The sequence below is a fragment of the Leptosomus discolor genome, chromosome 5, assembly GCF_034619465.1.
Source record: "Leptosomus discolor isolate bLepDis1 chromosome 5, bLepDis1.hap2, whole genome shotgun sequence".
Taxonomy (NCBI): domain Eukaryota; kingdom Metazoa; phylum Chordata; class Aves; order Leptosomiformes; family Leptosomidae; genus Leptosomus; species Leptosomus discolor.
In genome coordinates this window covers 8144874-8163202 of record NC_141395.1, presented here as the reverse complement: position 1 = coordinate 8163202, position 18329 = coordinate 8144874, and the positions used below count along the sequence as shown (strand labels likewise).

Genomic DNA, 18329 nt, shown 5'->3' with positions numbered 1-18329 from the left:
TGACCCAGTAACACTACAGTCACTCATCAGTTAGGATGGGATAGATTGTCTTTTTTAATACTATGCAAAGCTGATTTCTGTGTGCTTACAAAGAGAAATAAAACGTTAACAGCTTTCATTTAAATGAAAATGCTTTTCTAATCTTTAGTGGTATCAGCTGTTGATAAATGCCGATGTTGATCAATAGGATAGGTACAGGTGATACAGGAAATAGGTTTAAATGTTCTGCTGTCCTACTAACTTTCAAATTAGATATGAAGCAAATTGCAATTTCATCCTTTTCAGTAACAAAGAGTAGGGCTTAAATGCAGAAACTAGAGCAATGGAATAATTAGCAGCACTGTTGCTTCCAAACAGGTGACTGTGTTGAAATTTTAATTCCATTAAATTTTGTGCTTTGGAGATGCAGCTTGTATTTTCAGTCATTTGTCTAGCCACATAAGCTGGAATGTGTTCAAAACGCTTGCCAAGAACAAATCCTTTGGAAGAAAAGTTATACTTTGACCCAGGTTCAAGATGTTCTAAAGCAACAAGAAGTAAATATTTCTGAAGACTTATTTAATATTCAGCTTAGATAGTTGGGTTTTTTCCTCCCTATGATCTGATGTACACTTGCTAATAGCATGCACATACTAATTTCCTATATATTTCTTTTCAGTTTTCCTGTACTTTAACTTGACTCGTATCTTCTTCCATTGGCATTTGACCCTTACAGAAAGTTCAAATGTAGAATCCTGTAGGGACAATTTATTTAAACCCGATTTAATGAGAATTTCTCTTTGTTTTGATTATCCACCATGCCAGTAAATCATAAGAAATTCAAGGAAGTTAATTTTCTCACACAGATGCACTTAGGTTTTTGTCTTCTAATTTTGAAAAACTTTTTCAGTAAGATGCAGTGAGTATTTTGAGTATGAGCACGTTTGGACCTTTCCTTAAATCTTGTACTTTATTTTCAGCTGTCTGTCTGGGGTCCAGCACAATTGCCAAAGACTACGTTTAGTGTGTTGACCATCAGGTTGACAAGGGATGATAATTGGGCATCCACATCGATGAGAGCTTTCTTGCTGAATACAAAGAACTTTTTGACTTTCCTCTGAGAGTTGGACAGAGATGCTGTTGAGAGTTACTTGTTTTCCGTCTTGGACGGACTGCAAGATGTGATGTAACAGGCTGATTTGTGGTTAATAGCAGTGGGTGAGACTGGAGCCTGGAGTATCTACTTGATGCAAGAAATGAGCTAATGGATCCAGTTTCTATATAATAAACTTACTTCTTCTTGGAGTGCTAATTTGCTTGCTTTGATTATATGCTGAAGTTAATTTTATTGTTTAATAAAATAAAAAATTTTTCCAAGTAAGTTCATAATGATGGTTGTAACTCTTGGGCACAGTTATGCCGTGTCCCAAAGAGACAGGAGAGAATTACCAGATACTGGGTTGCATGCACAGAATTGCTGTGTAAGAACCAAGGACATTTTGCTCATGGTTTTGGAGAACTTACAGGTGATCTGAAAAGTATGAGGCCGTGCTTCTCGGCAGCTGCCATATTTATGCCTTTCAGAGGACAAATGCCAATGTAAAATTGGGAATGGTATAAGAGAATGTCATGTATTAGCCTTGATTGAGGGTTGTTGTGAGGAGGGGGAGAGAAAAATGTATGTACTTGTATCCACACTAGAAATATGATAAAACTTACTGGCCAGGAGTTCTGTTTTTAGAATTCATTAAAATTAATGAAGTAACTTAAAGGTTTGTTTGTTCAGTTACAAGGGACTCTTGAAGGCACGAAAGCATGACTTGTGCATACTTTTTTCGCTGGTTTTAGGGATGTTGTAGATGATTACTAGGGCTCTCAGTCTCTCTAAGTTACTTTCTTGCAAAATAAAAAAAACCCAACCTATTTCCTAGTCTGTTGATCAGCATTCTGACATCCCAAGATGTTCTTTTTTATTATTTTGGGCATCTTGTTTTAATGCAACAACAAGACAAAGGTTTTTAATGTACCCTGTGCTTTGCCTGTAAATGGCTGTAAAACTGTAAATATCAAGGTCAGGAATATTTCTGGTTTTCTGAAGTTCAGGGAAGTCCTATTCCTAGTCCTAAAATTCATTCAGGTTTTTTTTGATCTCTAAGCACTTTATTAAAAGAAGATCAGGTTACTTTGTGATTATGACCTTAAATGTATTGCCTTTTTAATCAATAAAGAATTTTTGAACCGTAAGGATTTCAATCTTGTAAGGATTTTCCCTTATGGATTTTCCTGTAATCATTTTTTCCTTTGTCTTCCATGTAAACCTTCTTCCCCTTTCTACTCTTTCCTCCCTGAAATACCAGGGTAAGCAAACAACATGAAAGGAAGAATATCTGATGGTTTAATTTCTGTAGGACTAAACTACAGAAAATTATGTGTTAGGTAGAAAACTGGAAACATTTTGGAGTGCTCTGTGAAACTGCAGACGCACATGGGGAAGTTATGGTGGAGCTGCCACCCAGACTGTTTGAAAGTGGAGAAATTTATTTTTGATAGTGAAGGCAAGCTGCTTGCTCAAGATGAAAATGCACTTGTTTTTATGTCATCTTATCAAAGGCTGCTTTTCTCTCCTTCAACTCTCATCCCACCACCTCCTGCCAATTTCTACTACATGCATGAAAGCAAACGTGCCTCCCCCCTCCCCCGCTAAAAAAACCCAAACCCAGAGTATTTATACTCTTACTCTCCCTCAGTCCATCTGTCCTGCTTCTAGTGTTGTGACCCAGTGTTGTTCTGCTTTTCTCACTTCATGGGTTTGCATCCCAAATTGCCACTTCAGGCACAGTGTGTGGTGCCATTTCAACTGTAGATGGATGGTGAGAGAGAAGACGTAGTGACATCTGTCAGCTAGAAGGAAAGAATGGGTTGGCAGAAGTGTTGCTGAAAATAAAGTTGAGCAGCAGAAGAGCTGAACTCTGTAATTCAGCTATGGAAATGGATTTATGCATGTATTTTATATACTAAGGAACTTAAATTATAAAATGTGTGTAAACATCTGTTCCCGGATGAGTCCGGTATAGTTGCATGATTTTTCAGCCACCTCTTCTTCCTGGGGTGCTGGGAACAGAGACTGCCTGCGAGGTATGTAGGGAGTGTGTAGCACCTTCAGCCAGTTGAAAGCCTCACCTAGACTTTGGGCTTGCAAGTGTGGGTTAATATTATTTATTGGCTTTGCTAGCATGTTTATGCTCCTTCCAGAACATGCTATCATTGTCTTTTGTAGGACTGATCACAACTGAATGATGAAAGTTTATTTTAGGATTAACAAAAATGTTTTGAGGTGCCGTAAAATTTATGTCTTGAACTGTTGAAATAAATCAATTGTTTACTGATTAGTTGTTGAAATCAGTGGAGTCTTCCAGACTTAGTTATAAAATAATTCTGTTCTGATCATATTTTCTATCTCTTCAGAGTAACCACCACGTTGGTGTTTCAGGTTAGTGTGTGATACTTAGTTTTCTTCTGAAAACTTGTAAAATGTTATATTGCTGAATTATCTCTTGGAAGAAAAAATTAGGAGCTAATGTAAGTTCTCAGAAGGTTGCAAGGCTGTAGTTTTTTTCGTCTGTGGTTGTGACCCAGTCAGGCTAGGAGGGCAGGATACAGCCCTTCTCACCTAAGCAGGTGTGGAGTTAGCCTTTGGCTGTCGTACTGTCCGCTTTGTGCGCTTGACACGGTCAGTGACTAAACGGCAACTGAACGGCTTCTGAACTCAGTGTAACAACTGAGGGCTCTGAGTTTTGTTTAGAAGTGTGGATGGTTTTATGTTAGTAGAACATATTTCTGAAGTTTGTTGGTTATTCAATTGCTGTGTCAGTACTGGTGTCAAAATGTGTGTGGTACGAGGATGCTTGACAGAGTATGAGCACACATAGAGTTGAAATGCGACTATTCGTATCGGAAATCAGGCTTCTTTTTTCTTATCTGATCTGGTTTATCCTTTCTTATCTTCTACCAACACAGCATATGACATATGACTGTTCTTTGATTTCACTTGACTGTATTAAGTAGTAAGCTGTAGCTTATCCCGTTGTTAATGCTGTATTTTGAAAGAAGGAAAGGTAGATTCAGCCTCCAAAAGGACTAAAGAAAGCCAACATCTGGCCATAAGTAAAATTCGGGCGGGGGGGCAGGGTGTCTTCAGCGTGGATTGCGCTGTTTCAGAACACAGATTGGCCAACTGGGGTGGGACATCTGCTGAGATATTCCTGCAGGAATAAAGAACTGCAGTACCAGGAAACCCATTAATTTGCATTCAGTTGGGATGTAGTGCACATCTGTTTAGGCAATGCAGCTGCGGTAGGAGACAGTGGTTAACACCAGCCTGGAATTCTAGTTTATGTGTATGTTAAATCATGTCTGGTTTAAACTGTTAAAACCTAGCAGTCCCAGTTTGGACTCATTACTCCTAGAAAGGAGGTTTTAGAAGATTGCCCATCCCTTTTAAGATGCATTACATCAGCTTCTGCATGAAGCACGACTCCTGGCATCCCTTAGCAGAAAAGTGCTGGGATACGACAGGTGTTTTCACTCACAACTGTGTTTTCTGGCTGTAGCTCTGGTGTGTTGGCAGCCCACTGGATTGACACTTGAATTATCATTAGCTTTTAGGTTCACACACACTTTATTAGAATAGAAGAAATTCACATCTTGATGTTTGTCCTCTGTTGGTCTGTAACAAGTTGTTCTGCAGAATCTAACAGTTGCAAACAGAAGTGCAGCATGCCCTCTTCAGGAAAAAAGTCTGGAAAATAGATCTGTATTTGTGTTAGTATCTCGATGTGTGGGTTTTTAAGAGTACCTCTGTGAGCTGGTTGTGATACAATAACAGATTGTGCGGGGTCAGACATGGTGGCACAATGTTGCAACTGAATTCGTGTTAGATGTGTGCGGAGATCTGTAAGGAGAGAACGAGAGATTGCTGTGACTGAAGGTTTAGAAGGCTCCTAAAACTAAAGTGTTTTAAACCAGCTTTAAACTTTGTAACAAAACCACTAGATTGGTGTTTACTAACAATACATGTTGCTGATGGATAGTTCTTACTCATTGCTAGTCATTGCCACTGCATATTCAAAGCAATTAGTCTGTAACAGTCTCATTATAAATTAATTGTGAGCACGCAGTACCACAGAGCTGATCCCATGTATTTATAGCACTGATAGCTATGGTCCTTGACAGTGAGATGTTCAAGGCCTTTTCTTGTTGCTTAGCGCTTTTATTCCTGCTTTTCAGCTTTTGCTGCTGTTGAAAGAAAAGCAGAATTTTTCCAAATCTCGAGGTTGTGCTTCATCTTTGACACTAGTAATTGACCATCACTGATTTGCTTATAGCTCTGGGGCCTCTGCTTTCAACCTGTACTGGTATTTTCAAGGCCTTTGTTTTTACCTCCTAAGCTGTGTGCCACAATAAGAGGCACCTGGTACCCACCTCTAGCTCACACAACTTCTCCTAAGCATAAGAGGCCAGAATTTGGGCCTTGTCCATTTGGCATAGGAACGTAGTTGGCTTAACGTCTGAGGCCTGTTCCTAACAGTGGCAATGTTACTTTAACTGAGCCACGTGGTACAAAAATGCATCTACATTGTTTGGTAGTCATACTGTATAAGTTTGCTTATGTTTGAGTCCATAACAAGCTAATAAGTAAATATTACTCAATCTGCTGCTAATTTTATGGGGGCAACAGCTTTGTCTTTGACTACAGAGAGTTAAGGTTTTACAACTGTGGAGCTAGTGATGAACAGTCGAATCCTGACTATCCTGAGGACAGTGCTGTTCCAAGTTTACCCTGAGTGAGCACCATTTCTTATATAGGCACAGGTTGGACAGAGAGCGTCAAGCTGTGTATATGTATGTACTTATAAAGAGACTTTGCTGAATCTCTTGTAGATGATTAATTCTCCTTTTCGAAAAGTGAAGAGGAATATATAGATATGTGTCACCGAAGTCTATTCACATGAACATTAACTGTTTGTACTCTATTTTAAGCATTTTAAAAAAAAAAAAAAAAAAAGGTGTCAAATGCTGAGAAATGTGTGGTTTGCATCCCTGATGTACTGATCACTTTAGCATTGGGATACATTCCCGATATGATTCTAAATAGCATGAGGGATTTTTTCTGTTGTGATGGCATAGGCATGGTGATGTCATCCTCTGTAACTAGTGAATTGACCAGCTGTTGAGCAGGATGTTATTAAATATAGAACAGAAAAAATGTGGTTTTAATGAAGCTGTTTGAAATACTAAAAGTACTAAGACTATTAAAATTCTTATGCCTATGTAAGTGGGTGTAAGGTTAGCTCTTTCCCAAAGGAATATGCTAATCATTTTTGTTAAGGGTAGAGGCAGTTCTGTTTTAAATTGTGGTATGTTTATTACGAAGGGTGTAACTGGTCTATTTTAAAAAACAAAACAAAACACCAGTGTGTTGATTCAGTTGCTGTGAGATTTTGGCTAGTTAGAGTTGAATTTAAGGAAGAACATAACAAAGCTGTTCTTTATTAAAGGTTTTCTTGCTTTGTGTATCTTTTCAGTTTCACCCTGTTTTTCACACTTGGCGTTTAGTTTTGGTACATTAGCTACTCTCAGTAAATCGGGAGGAATTATCTTCCTAACGGTTTCACAAACAACTTCACAACTGTGACATACCCAGTTTCCAGAGAGGTGCTGGAATTATTTCAAGACGTGTGTTAGAGTGAGACCACCTCTTTCCAAAGCTTAAAAAAAAAAAAAGTGCCTGTCATTCTTTAGAGGCACATACAAATATGTGTTTCCATATCCTCTTTAGATGTGACTCCCATTGTGCATTTTGGAGACTAGACTAGGAAAAGGCCTTGATAGTTAACAGGATCAGCTCCTTTGAGAACGTTTGTAAGACAAGGGGAAGAATAAAGGAAATACTCCACCACCTTAAGTTTGGGAGTAGCTTACTTGGTATGGGCAGAAAGCTAATTAGTCAGCAGGGACTGTCGAAGTCCGTGAGTGATTACTGTAGACAAATGTGTGTTTATTGCTTCAACTGTTGCTCACTTAAGTTATTACTTTCTTGTCAAAACAGGAGTACCACAGAGAAGTTTCTGTGCTGCTGTCTTCATGCATTCCACATAAGTCCTTGTCACCTTCTGACCCCTTTCCACTTAGGTACCAAATAATGAGTCGTTATAGGTTTGTGAGAATCATTAACCGTGTAATAGTTGTGTTGCAGTCCTTGACATCTGTGAAATCTAGGATTAAACATATACTGAAGTCAGTGTGGGTGTGCATCTGGCCGTAGAAGCGGTGGGAAGGACAGAGATTCTTCTCCTGTGCACTTTACAAACCTCTGTGGGCACCAGCAGTGCTGTGAAGTTAATTAGTAACATACATGTTGTTGGGCATTCATCAAGTTGCTATCCGCTGGAATTGCTTAAATGGCAGTAAAAAAAGGGCTGGCTTGTGGTGTTGAGGCTTTTTGTGGGTTTGGTTTTTTGTTTGGGGTTTGTTTGTTTGTCTTTGCTTTTAGCACTTGTCTGTCAATGAATTTTAATCCTTTCTTATGGCAAAACTTTAATATTTCCTGTCTACCTTCTTAACAGTTTTTGAGTGGATTTAAGGCTTCTTTTCCGTTGATAAACCGCATAGAAAAGTCAACAGCTGTATGTAAGGAGATCATTCTTATAGGTTAGACACACACTGGTTTTTGTAATCATCCTTGTTTCTGTTCTAGAACTTTAAAAAGAAGACCGTGAAATAGTTGCATTTTTTAATTGCTGTTGTTAACATTAATTATGTTCTGCAGGTCTTTTCCCTAAACAACTAGTCATAAAAAACCTTACACTTGTCTGTTGAAACATGGTGGCGATAGTGTTTTCCACTTCACAAACAACTGATAATTGGGGAAAGAAATATTGACTGTTGAAACAACAGATCTTATTGCTGTAGAAGACGTCAGTTCTTACTTGAAATTTAAGTCACTTAGGGAGTTGATCTTGAATATTTCTGATTCCTTTTTAAAGTTGTTACATTGTTTTAAACTATGGAATTTTCTATATTTCTGTATTTTATCACACTGGATATTGCAAGAGAATAGTAAAGCATTCACTTCTTAATGAAATACCAATTCTCTGCCTTTTAGTCAGCCCAAGAGTGTCCCAAGGCTATAGTTAAATAAACTGAAAGAAGCACAGCTTCCCTCTGCCTTTTCTTGGAAAATTAACTGAAGTTTATGGTGGATGAGCAGCATTAAGCAGAGTCCTTCATTTTTCTCTGTCGAGACCATTCATTTTCTTTATTGATATATTTTAGGTATGGAAAAAGTCAACTTGAGGGCTTTATAATCTTTTTCACTGTACTTGCAAGTCCTTTTTCTGCACCATTCCTCCTTAAGCAAACAATGGCTACAAATTGTTCTTTTGGCAACATGAATGCATGGTACAGCCACTGCCCTGTCTGTGTTTAGTTTACTGTGTAATGCATATTCACTTCTACGATCAAGAATAATCAATAATGCTAAATGCATACACAAGCCATGTTGCAAGATGAATGGTCCAAAGGCATTTCTGTCCCTCTGCGGAACTGCTGGTTCAACTGAAAGCAAAAGATCCAAAGGGAATTTTAACAAACAGAGAGCGCTGCTAGCAGGCCTCTGTGTAATTATCCTATTAAAACAGAGTAACATCTGCATTATCTGTGCAAGTGCAGAATGGAAGGGAACATTATGTTCTCTAATCCTGTCTGGGAGCATTATGAAGTTAAAAGGATAACATTTTACCAATCTGTGTTTTAACATGATAGGTTACACTTAATTACCTTTTAATTACCTTTCTTCTCGCTGGGTTTTCTGCTAAGGACCCTGCCTCTAGCCCTCATCCCAGAGATTTTTTTGCCTTTGGATTGTTTATGCCAGGTTTTATCTTCGATTTTACCATGAAAAGATGATCCTGCTGTATCTTGAAGGCCGTTATTACAGTTCTTTTTCCCTAGTGTGTGAAAAGCTCCAAGAATATTAATATTACATACTAAACACATGTAGCATTCAGAATTATGTGTTTTGAATTTAATTGTAAAGAGCAAACTCATTGGACTATGTTTTATGAATAAGGAGTAAGTATGCATGGCAGAGGCCACACAGGAGCAAGAGGAGAGTATTCCAGCCTTCTGTCTGCTGGCGCTGTAAGCCAGGAGAGTGTATTGGCTTAAATAATGTAGATTTCTCTTTTCCTCTTTACCCCTGAGGGAGTCTGATTTCCTGATCACCTATCTAGCCATATGCTGTAGCTCTTGCCAGGAACTCCAAGCAGTGTCACTGCCAGCTAAAATTACTTGTTTTCTGAGAACAGAATTATGTTGAGAATTGTCTTAAATTGCTGCACTGGCAACATCACAAAGTTTTGTGTACACACACACAAAAAATTATGTAGAAGCAGCCTTACCTTGAAATTCAGCTTAGAAACTCCTTCAAGCATTGAATTTGATCCAGATACTGAGAGGTGTTCTACACCTGCTCAGGCGCATCGCTGCCTCTTTGTTCTCTTTCCAGTGCTTTTCTCAGCTTCTTTGTGCTCTGGCTAGTGCAGTACAATGTTGATACATACAGATTAAACATTTACAAAGAAAGCATATTGTCTACTCCTGTTTTGTACCAGTTAGAGTGAAGACCTAGTATAGCTAGTAAAAACTTCTAATATGTTGTGGTAACTGTGCTTTTCTTTCCTCTTGCAGCAGGATGGAACTGAAATACAGATATACGTTGACTAAGGAGTTGGAATAAGACTGAGTCCTGCTCTGTGATATTTATATACCTGGACCATGAACTTGCTGTTTGGCTTCATGCTTTAGGAACCTTTGTAGTAACTGTGTGAGGCCGTTGGGAATCATGGCATTCTCTCCATGGAAGCTGTCCTCCCAGAAACTCGGCTTTTTCCTGGTGACTTTTGGCTTCATTTGGGGAATGATGCTTCTGCATTTTACTATTCAGCAGCAAACGCAACACGAAAGCAGTTCAGTCCTGCGTGAGCAAATTCTGGATCTCAGCAAAAGATACATCAAAGCATTAGCCGAAGAAAATAAAAATGTGGTTGATGGACCTTATGTTGGGACAGTGACAGCATACGGTATGTATGGATTACATGATAACCTGATTAAGTTTTTTTCTAAGCTGTCGAAACATTTTGCTTCGTAATGCTGCTCGATTGACAATACTTTGCACTGTGGATTTTCTGCACAGATAGAGAAAACGGTCTTCATTTGTAAGTATGAAATGGGAAAAATTTTACATTTCCAGTCACTTGGAAATGAAGTTGTCTGCTTATTTTTACTACATCTGTCTAATAGCTGTATCTAGTATGCCTCAAGTTATTTCTTAGAACTTCATTTAAAAAAACCTTTTTGCTCTTTTTGAGAAACCTGGGAGGCTTTTCAGTTTGTATGTCAGTGATCTAAGAAATTCTGTGTGGAAGAACTTGCCTTGCTGATAAAGTAGAGACTTGCTATGTTTATTTGTTCTTCTTTCCCATTTCACTTCTTTGTTCAGTCAATTTACTTGACTTTTAAATTTGTTTATCTCACATAAGCTTAAATTAAGCTTAAATATAACGTATTTGCCTCAGGGTAGAGAACTCTTTTTGTGGGTTTCAGTGCTTTGTTCAGCAGTAAGTTTTAATGCTTAGCCTTCCATTTTGTACAATGTGAGAGTTAAGTTTGTGAGCATGTGTGAGACAAAGCATGCAGAAAAGAACAAAGCATATTACCAGATATTATGTAAATAAAAATATAATCCAATTTCAGGTTAGTTGTTGCCCCTTTTCAGTCTAATAAGATCACTTCATACACCTTACTTGTTTAGCATTTTTTAAAGTCACTTTCTTTTCTGCTTACCTATGTACTTTTGGGCTACCTGGAAAGGTAATGGCTAATTAGTGATCTAGATTTATTTCCTTTTATAGTTGCCTTAATATTCAGCACTGAAGAATTTGGATAGATATTTTTGTAGGCTTAGACAAAGAATGAAGACAAGGATGCAACAGATAATAGCTGTACCTTTTTCTCTAGTTTTCTCTTAATACTCTTTACTTTTTGGTGCATGTAATGAAAATATCCTGCTGGGTGATTCTCTCCATGTCTCTTTTTTCTGTTACCACTTTTTTCCTCTAAAAAGAGAACGGTTGAGTTTGTGCAAAGGTGCTTGCCTGTAAGCCTGAGATTATCATCCCAAACATAGCTAACAATTACATTGCTTTGTTGTTTAAATAACGAGCCATCCTTATTCTGTAACTCTAATGATTTGTGACTGCATGTTGAACTATACTGGTATTGTAATCTTACAAAGCAACACGAGCTACATAGAGTGGTACTCGATCAATATCTAGATTGAAAACCTCCAAGCAAGTAGAAGTCCCTAGAGAATTGTATGCATAGGCTTAAACAAAGCCCTATCTGCTATATAGCCATCATCAGTGTCCCATTATCTTGTGAGGGTGCTTGATGGTAGGTGAATTAAAGAAGAAAAAAAAAAAAACCACAAACAAAAAACGCCAAACAATATGTCTCCAGAAATGGAAGGGTAACTGCATTAATACATGCCTTAGCTAGCTCTGAGGGTACAGGATACCTGTAAGCTAAGTTCCCCCTGCAGCTTGTTGCCTGTGGCATTAATTTCCTGTTCCAAATCCCATTGAGGAATAAGTTCACTCACTGCCCAACCATGGTCAGGTTCCCTGGGAGAAGTTAAACTGCATTTGAAAGTGGGTAAATAACTTTGTAATGCTTCTGTGAAGGTAAGGCTGTGTTATGTGTAGAAATTTCAAGTTCTGTGGCTAAGACAAATTTTAAGTTTAAAGAGAAGTTTGGACAGGTGTTTTCAATTAAGGAGTTTGGAAGGACGCAAAATAATGGTAATGTGTTTATTTAAAATATTAGAGGGAAAGATGCTATGGTGAGTGAATAACACCATGTTAAACAATACTTCATCAAACTGAGTAAGGTAATTACTTTATATGTAAGTTAGTTTGTCCTGTTTGGCATGCCAAATGGTTTGTTGTTAGCAAATGATCAGGTTAGCTGTTCAGGAATAAACACATTAATGACTAACGTTAATGATAATTGGTAGAAGTTGGATCACTCTTTCTTGAAAATTAATGCCCTTGCTATTTAGCCTTTTTATTTCTTTTAATCTTATCCTCTGATTGCTATTAGCGAGCACAGTCATGATTTCTATGTTCAAGAAGTTTTAAGTTTGCTTGATTTGGCTGCCTTTACCCACCCAAAAGGTTTTCAGTCATTCTTTAATTGTGATTGCACAGCTTGTTCATCTTGTCACTTTTTCTTTCTACCCCATGTTCACCTGTCAGGTAGGTGGATCAAACACTTCCCTTTTAAAAGTTGTAGTCCAAATATACACAGTGAGTATTAGATTTTTTTATAGCAATAAACAGTTGTTTTACAAAAATTACTGTGAATCTGTCCTTTTGCCCTCCCCTTCTCAAACTAGCCTCCAGCTGCTTTTTTGTTCGGTAAGCAGTCTCTTGTATCAGTGTTTTGGTATCAGTATTAAAATATTACCATGTTTAGCCATTTTTCTCTTTATGATCTGTGTATGCCTTTATGTATGCTGTTTCTTCCTCAGCATTCCTCTTTTTTTTTTTTAACTACTTTTTTTCCCTAGATTTTTTCCTCTTTCTGTACCATGGTTTTGTTCATGTTAAATCCCTGCTCCACATGTTCTTTTTCTTTCTGGACACTCTACCATTAAGTGACTTCTGGACCTCTTTTAAAATAGACCAGATCATTACTGCTTAAGTTCCCGTCTTATGATCTTTAAAGGACAAAGGAAAACACGCAGTTATAAAGAAAAAGATCTACTTTATGGCTTCATGGAATAAATGTAACTCTCCTTTTATTTGGAAAAAAAGAGTCATAAACTTTCTAAAAGTAATAGCCTTTTCTTATTTACTCTCTCATTTGCACAAGAATTGGGCTAGTCATGGAAAAAAATTACAAAGGGAGCACAAAGTAAGTATGGGAAAATACAACTGATGTAGGGGCAGAGGAATCTCTTTAGATGTATGGAGAAATTTTGTATTACAGATCAGAAAGTTATTTGATTCTAAAGTTGTGGAAAGCAGAAAATGTATTATACGTATGCACGTGTAATTATTATATGTAATTAAATGGGAAAATAATGTAAATTCGTCATATAAAATTCTTCAATCCTGAGATGAGGGTAAATTAACGAAACCCCATACTTTCATCTTCTTTGGCTTGTTGCCACTCTACGCAGTTTAGTCTGATAGCGGTCTATTTTTCCCCTCTGGCACGGAGTTCTTCTAGCTTGCCCAACTGTCTGTGTTACTTCAAGAAATCTGAACGAAAGAAAATGGAGAGAAAAAATATCAGAGAATTCCTTTCTGGGTTGTTGTTTGATATACAGACTCCTGTTATTGTTTGTTGCTTTCCATGCCAAGGAATTGCTGTGTCAGACTAAAAAGATAGGTAGAGGCAATCACCAACACACTGAAGAAAAGAAACAGGTGATCTGTGGTCTTTTGTGTATACAGAAAGGTTGAGCTTAACTTTTTTTTTTTTTTTTTTTTTAAAAAATTTATTTATTTATTTTGCCAGTGCAGAACCTGATTGTGGTGCAGGAGATGCAGGAGAAGGTTTTTGTACTGGCTCAGAACTGTCCCTTTTGGGGGGGATAGTGCTTGAATATGGATTTAGGTTTAGATTCATTATTATTTAAGCAGTTTCTTATTACTTAGGCTGCTACAAAGCATGCATTTTTTTGTTCCTGTGTATGAACGCGTAAAGATGCACACTTCACCTTGAATACAGGGTATGTATATGAGTTGCAGTGCACTTTATAAAATACACAGGAAGACAAGTTCCACACCCAGGGAATCTTGTATCTGAGGCTGAACAAATTGCGGAACATTAGTGCATAGAACTGCTAATGACAACAGTTTGCACTGAGGAAGTGTCTATAGTGTCTATATATATATTCCAGTCTTATATCTGTTTCTGATTCTGTCTGACAGTGTGCATTGCATTATTAAGCGATTTAACTTCTCATTTTCATTTGTAGATTTGAAGAAGACACTTGCTGTCTTGTTGGATAATATCTTGCAGCGCATTGGGAAGCTGGAGTCCAAGGTGGAAAATCTTGTGCTTAATGCAACAGGAGCAAACTCTACCAACAATACTACCACTCCTGCTCCCAGCTTAGGAGCAGTTGAAAAGCTTAATGTAGCAGGTGGGTATGGCTATTCTTTAAAATACTTATGGGCTGTTTAATCTGTGTTTTTTGTCTCTTGGCCATAACATGATTTTTCGGTGTTAGATATTTGGAATGTCTTGGCAAACTGGACTTCTGCAAGGCCTTTAACACAGTCCCCCACAACATCCTTCTCTCTAAGTTGGAAAGAGATGGATTTCATGGGTGGACTGTTCAGTGGATAAGGAATTGGCTGGATGGTCGCATCCAGAAGGTAGTGGTCAATGGCTCGATGTCCAGATGGAGACGGGTAATGAGTGGTGTCCGTCAGGGTCTGTGCTGGGACCAGTGCTGTTTTATATCTTCATCAGTGATGCAGATGGTGGGATCAAGTGCACCCTCAGCAAGTGTGCAGATGACACAAAGCTGAGTGGTGCAGTCGACACACCTGAGGGACGGGATGCCATCCAAAGGGACCTGGACAAGCTGGAGAGGTGGGCCCATGTGAATCTCTTGAGGTTCAACAAGGCCAAGTGCAAGGTCCTGCACCTGGGCTGGGGCAATCCTTGTAGTCAATACAAGCTGGGGGATGATGTGATAGAGAGCAGCCCTGCCGAGAAGGACTTGGGGGTACTGGTGGATGAAAAGCTGGACATGAGCCAGCAATGCGTGCTTGCAGCCCAGAAGGCCAATGGCATCCTGGGCTGTATCAAGAGCAGCGTGGCCAGCAGATCGAGAGAAGTGATTCTCCCCCTCTGCTCTGCTCTGGTGAGACCCCACCTGGAATACTGCATCCAGCTCTGGGGCCCTCAATACAAGAAAGACATGGACCTGTTGAAGCGGGTCCAGAGGAGGCCATGAAGATGCTCAGGGGGCCGGAGCACCTCCCTTATGAAGACAGGCTGAGAGAGTTGGGGTTGTTCAGCCTGGAGAAGAGAAGACTCCAGGGACACCTTATAGCGGCCTTCCAGCACCTGACGGGGGCCTACAGGAAAGCTGGGGAGGGACTGCTTACAAGGGCACGTAGCAATAGGACGAGAGGCAATGGTTTTAAACTAGAAATGGGTGGATTTAGATCGGATATTAGGAAGAAGTTCTTTACCATAAGGGTGGTGAAGCACTGGAACAGTTTGCCCAGAGAGGTGATGAAGTCCCCGTCCCTGGAGACATTCAAGATCAGGCTTGATGGGGCTCTGGGCAGCCTGATCCAGCTAAAGATGTCCCTGCTCACTGCAGGGGGGTTGGACTAGATGACCTTTGTTGGTCCCTTCCAGCCCAGCGCATTCTATGATTCTGTGAAACAAAATTCAAAGTCTAGCCTGTATTAATGGCAATCTTAGAAGTCCAGTGGTTTTTCACAAGCTCAGAGGAAGACTGTTTCCTATGGTAACTTGAACACCTTGAAGAAAATAATATTCTCTGCCAAAGGGGTATGGTCTACCTTGTTCATATTAGGTGTTTCATACTTTAAATAGTTGCACATTAGAACAATGAAACTGGGCAGACGTTTTGTCTTTAAGCCTCATCACTTGAGCTGGTATGAATCTGCTCTGCATTTCTACCATATGTACTTTATTGGTTACTAGCTGAAAGAAAGCATTTATTATGTTTGTTACTGGTTATGATATAAAAATATCGTTCATTACTCTGCTTAATAGCTCATACGATTTGACACACAGAGATGACCTACCTGGTACCTTCAGTTTAAATAAATATATGTTTTAAAATGTCATTTGAAGCAGTTATTTTGTCTTCGGTGAATGGACTGTTTGCTAGTCTTGAAACTTCTCAAAGTATTTGAGTCATCCTATGGTGGTAGAATGCCTTGCTGGCCTCTTCACCTGCATGTCTCAGTTCCCTTAGTGTTCCCAGCTGTGAGTGTGGTTGGTACACTGAATAAATCTTGTTGTTTATACTGCCCCATCTATTGCCCTGTATTTTGCTCTGCCACCAAGTCTAAACAGATACAGTCTGTCCTGACCCATAGGAAGGTCTGACTATGCCCTGCTAATGATCTTTGCAGTCCCAAAAAAGGAGCAGAGCAGCAGAGTTAGGGCAGCTTGGTAAACAGGTTGATAGCTGTGCTCCTAAGTGTTGCCTGTGCTTGGGTTTCCTGTAAAAATAAATACTTCTGTTGAGAGGGTGTTATCCTCTTAAATTTGTCAAAACAGAGAAGCAGATGCTGCCTTTGGTGTAGGGTTATACCACTGAAAGGAAGTCTGGGAGAGCGGAGGTAGAGGTGGTAACCTGAGTACAATATACCAGCAGAATTGCTGTGTCAGCTGCTCTAAACCTGTCTATACCAGTACGTTAAAGGCATGTTATCTCTTGGTGAGACAGATCTTTGTGTCTCTTGCCACATAGTAAAAATATGCTTATAGGCATTTACAACCGCCCTTTGTATGTGTGTGGTTTACTACTGCTTGCCTTGTGGTACCTTTGTTGTGGTTTGTTTGTTTTGTTTTTTTCCCCCTTTGTGTCTCTTGTCTTGGTTGGGCTGAAGGCAGAGTAGAAACAAGTAACTGAAGAGGTGTAGCACCTGCAGACTACTAACAGGGTGAACCCTGTTGCTGCCTCAAGGAATACAACACAAGATTTTCGTAGAATGATCTTCAACTTGGATGGAAAATGAGCTAGCACAGTATTGTTATAGTTTCTGGCCTATATATAAAATAAAAAACATCTCTGTATATTTTCTTTTTGTAGCTGGACAAAAGAGAGACTTGATGCTGTTATTTCAGTAGATTTTCAGATAATTGGAAGAAGCATGCTCGTGTTGTTGCTTATACATTTATAGGGAAAGGATCGTTGTTCTTATCTGACTAGGAAACATCTCTAGTCAGTTCTTAGGGTGAACTGAATTTTGTTTGTTATTCTTGGAGTTCACTAGGTTCACAATTTTAGTACTCACGAGCAACGTTTAAGGAGCTTGGTAGGAGTTTTCAGTTTGCAGTGTTTACATGGCTTTTAGCTGAGGCTTGCTCGGTGGCAAAGATCACTATTTGTCTTATTAGAGCTTCAGTTTTTTACCTTTGACTTGGTACACTATGTTTAAAATATCTAAAGTGACTATGTTAAACAGCAACAACAGAAAAACCTTTAGGAAACAGTTTCTTAAGGTTTGATTAATGTATTGGTCTGGTGCCTGTTTGGATAATATTACTGTTTGGGTATCTTTAGACTGAATGGTACCGATGGGTAGAATAGAGCTTGAAGCTAATGCTTGTGTTAAAGTGCCTAACTGTTCTTCCATTTGAAGCAATCAGTGGAAATTCTTCTGATCAGAGGCAGCCAAATGGAAATGAAAAACTTGTTTCTACTGCTGTCTTCACAGCAGTTTCCTAACAGAAGCAAACTCTGGAAATCATATGATTCCAGTAAAATCATGATACAAATACCTTCTCTGTTAGGAAGGAATTGTTCCTTCCTGAAAATCAGCCAGATGTGTAAACTGTGATTACAATGCCAGCTAGACTGTTGGTTTTGTCTGTAATATTTCAACAGCATCCTTTTTTTTTTTTTTTTATTGTGCTAGAGCAGTTGAGATGATCTGAAAATTGTTGTAGAGAAGGCATTTTGTTACCCAACAATTTGTCATTTTACTGGAGCTGAAACATGTATGTGTACAAATACACATGATACTTCCATTGTTTTCTTTATAATAGTTTATGCAGCTGTTATGCTATGAAGTGATCACAGAAAGCAAACATGTTAGGATTACCATTTCTCCCTTTATCAACTTTAATAATTTAGTGCTGCCTTTAGACAAATTAATGTTAGCTATTGTTAGTAACTTCACTCTGTCTGGACAGCAATAGTATTTATGGAGTATCCTAACAACACCATGCTTACTGTTTTTAGAAGTGTTTTTTAAAGGCTTCTTGAATTTTTTTTTTGCAAATTTTTTTTGCATTGGAGTCGCTGCTTAAAACTGAAGTAAATTTACCATTTTGTAACCTCATCCATCAGTGCAACAGTGCAGTGTCCTTAGCAGGCTTTCCTAGAAGAGCCTTGCTTCCAGTGGAGCTACTTCATGTGTTTATTGTTTTTGGATTAAGCTGTCGCAGTACACTGAGACCTGATTCTATAATCTGTATAATCATGTCTCTTT

At 38.7% G+C, this 18329-nt stretch overlaps 1 protein-coding gene across 1 annotated transcript in view; it reads left to right on the top strand.

The window, feature by feature from the left end:
- The first annotated feature begins 9883 nt into the window (after positions 1-9883).
- MGAT5 (alpha-1,6-mannosylglycoprotein 6-beta-N-acetylglucosaminyltransferase) overlaps positions 9884-18329 on the top strand; it is a 75832-nt gene continuing 67386 nt past the window's right edge. Inside the window, exons 1-2 of the mRNA XM_086465359.1 lie at positions 9884-10121; positions 14090-14257. Coding sequence (XP_086321485.1) covers positions 9884-10121; positions 14090-14257 — 406 coding nt within the window. The remainder of the gene's footprint in view (positions 10122-14089; positions 14258-18329) is intronic.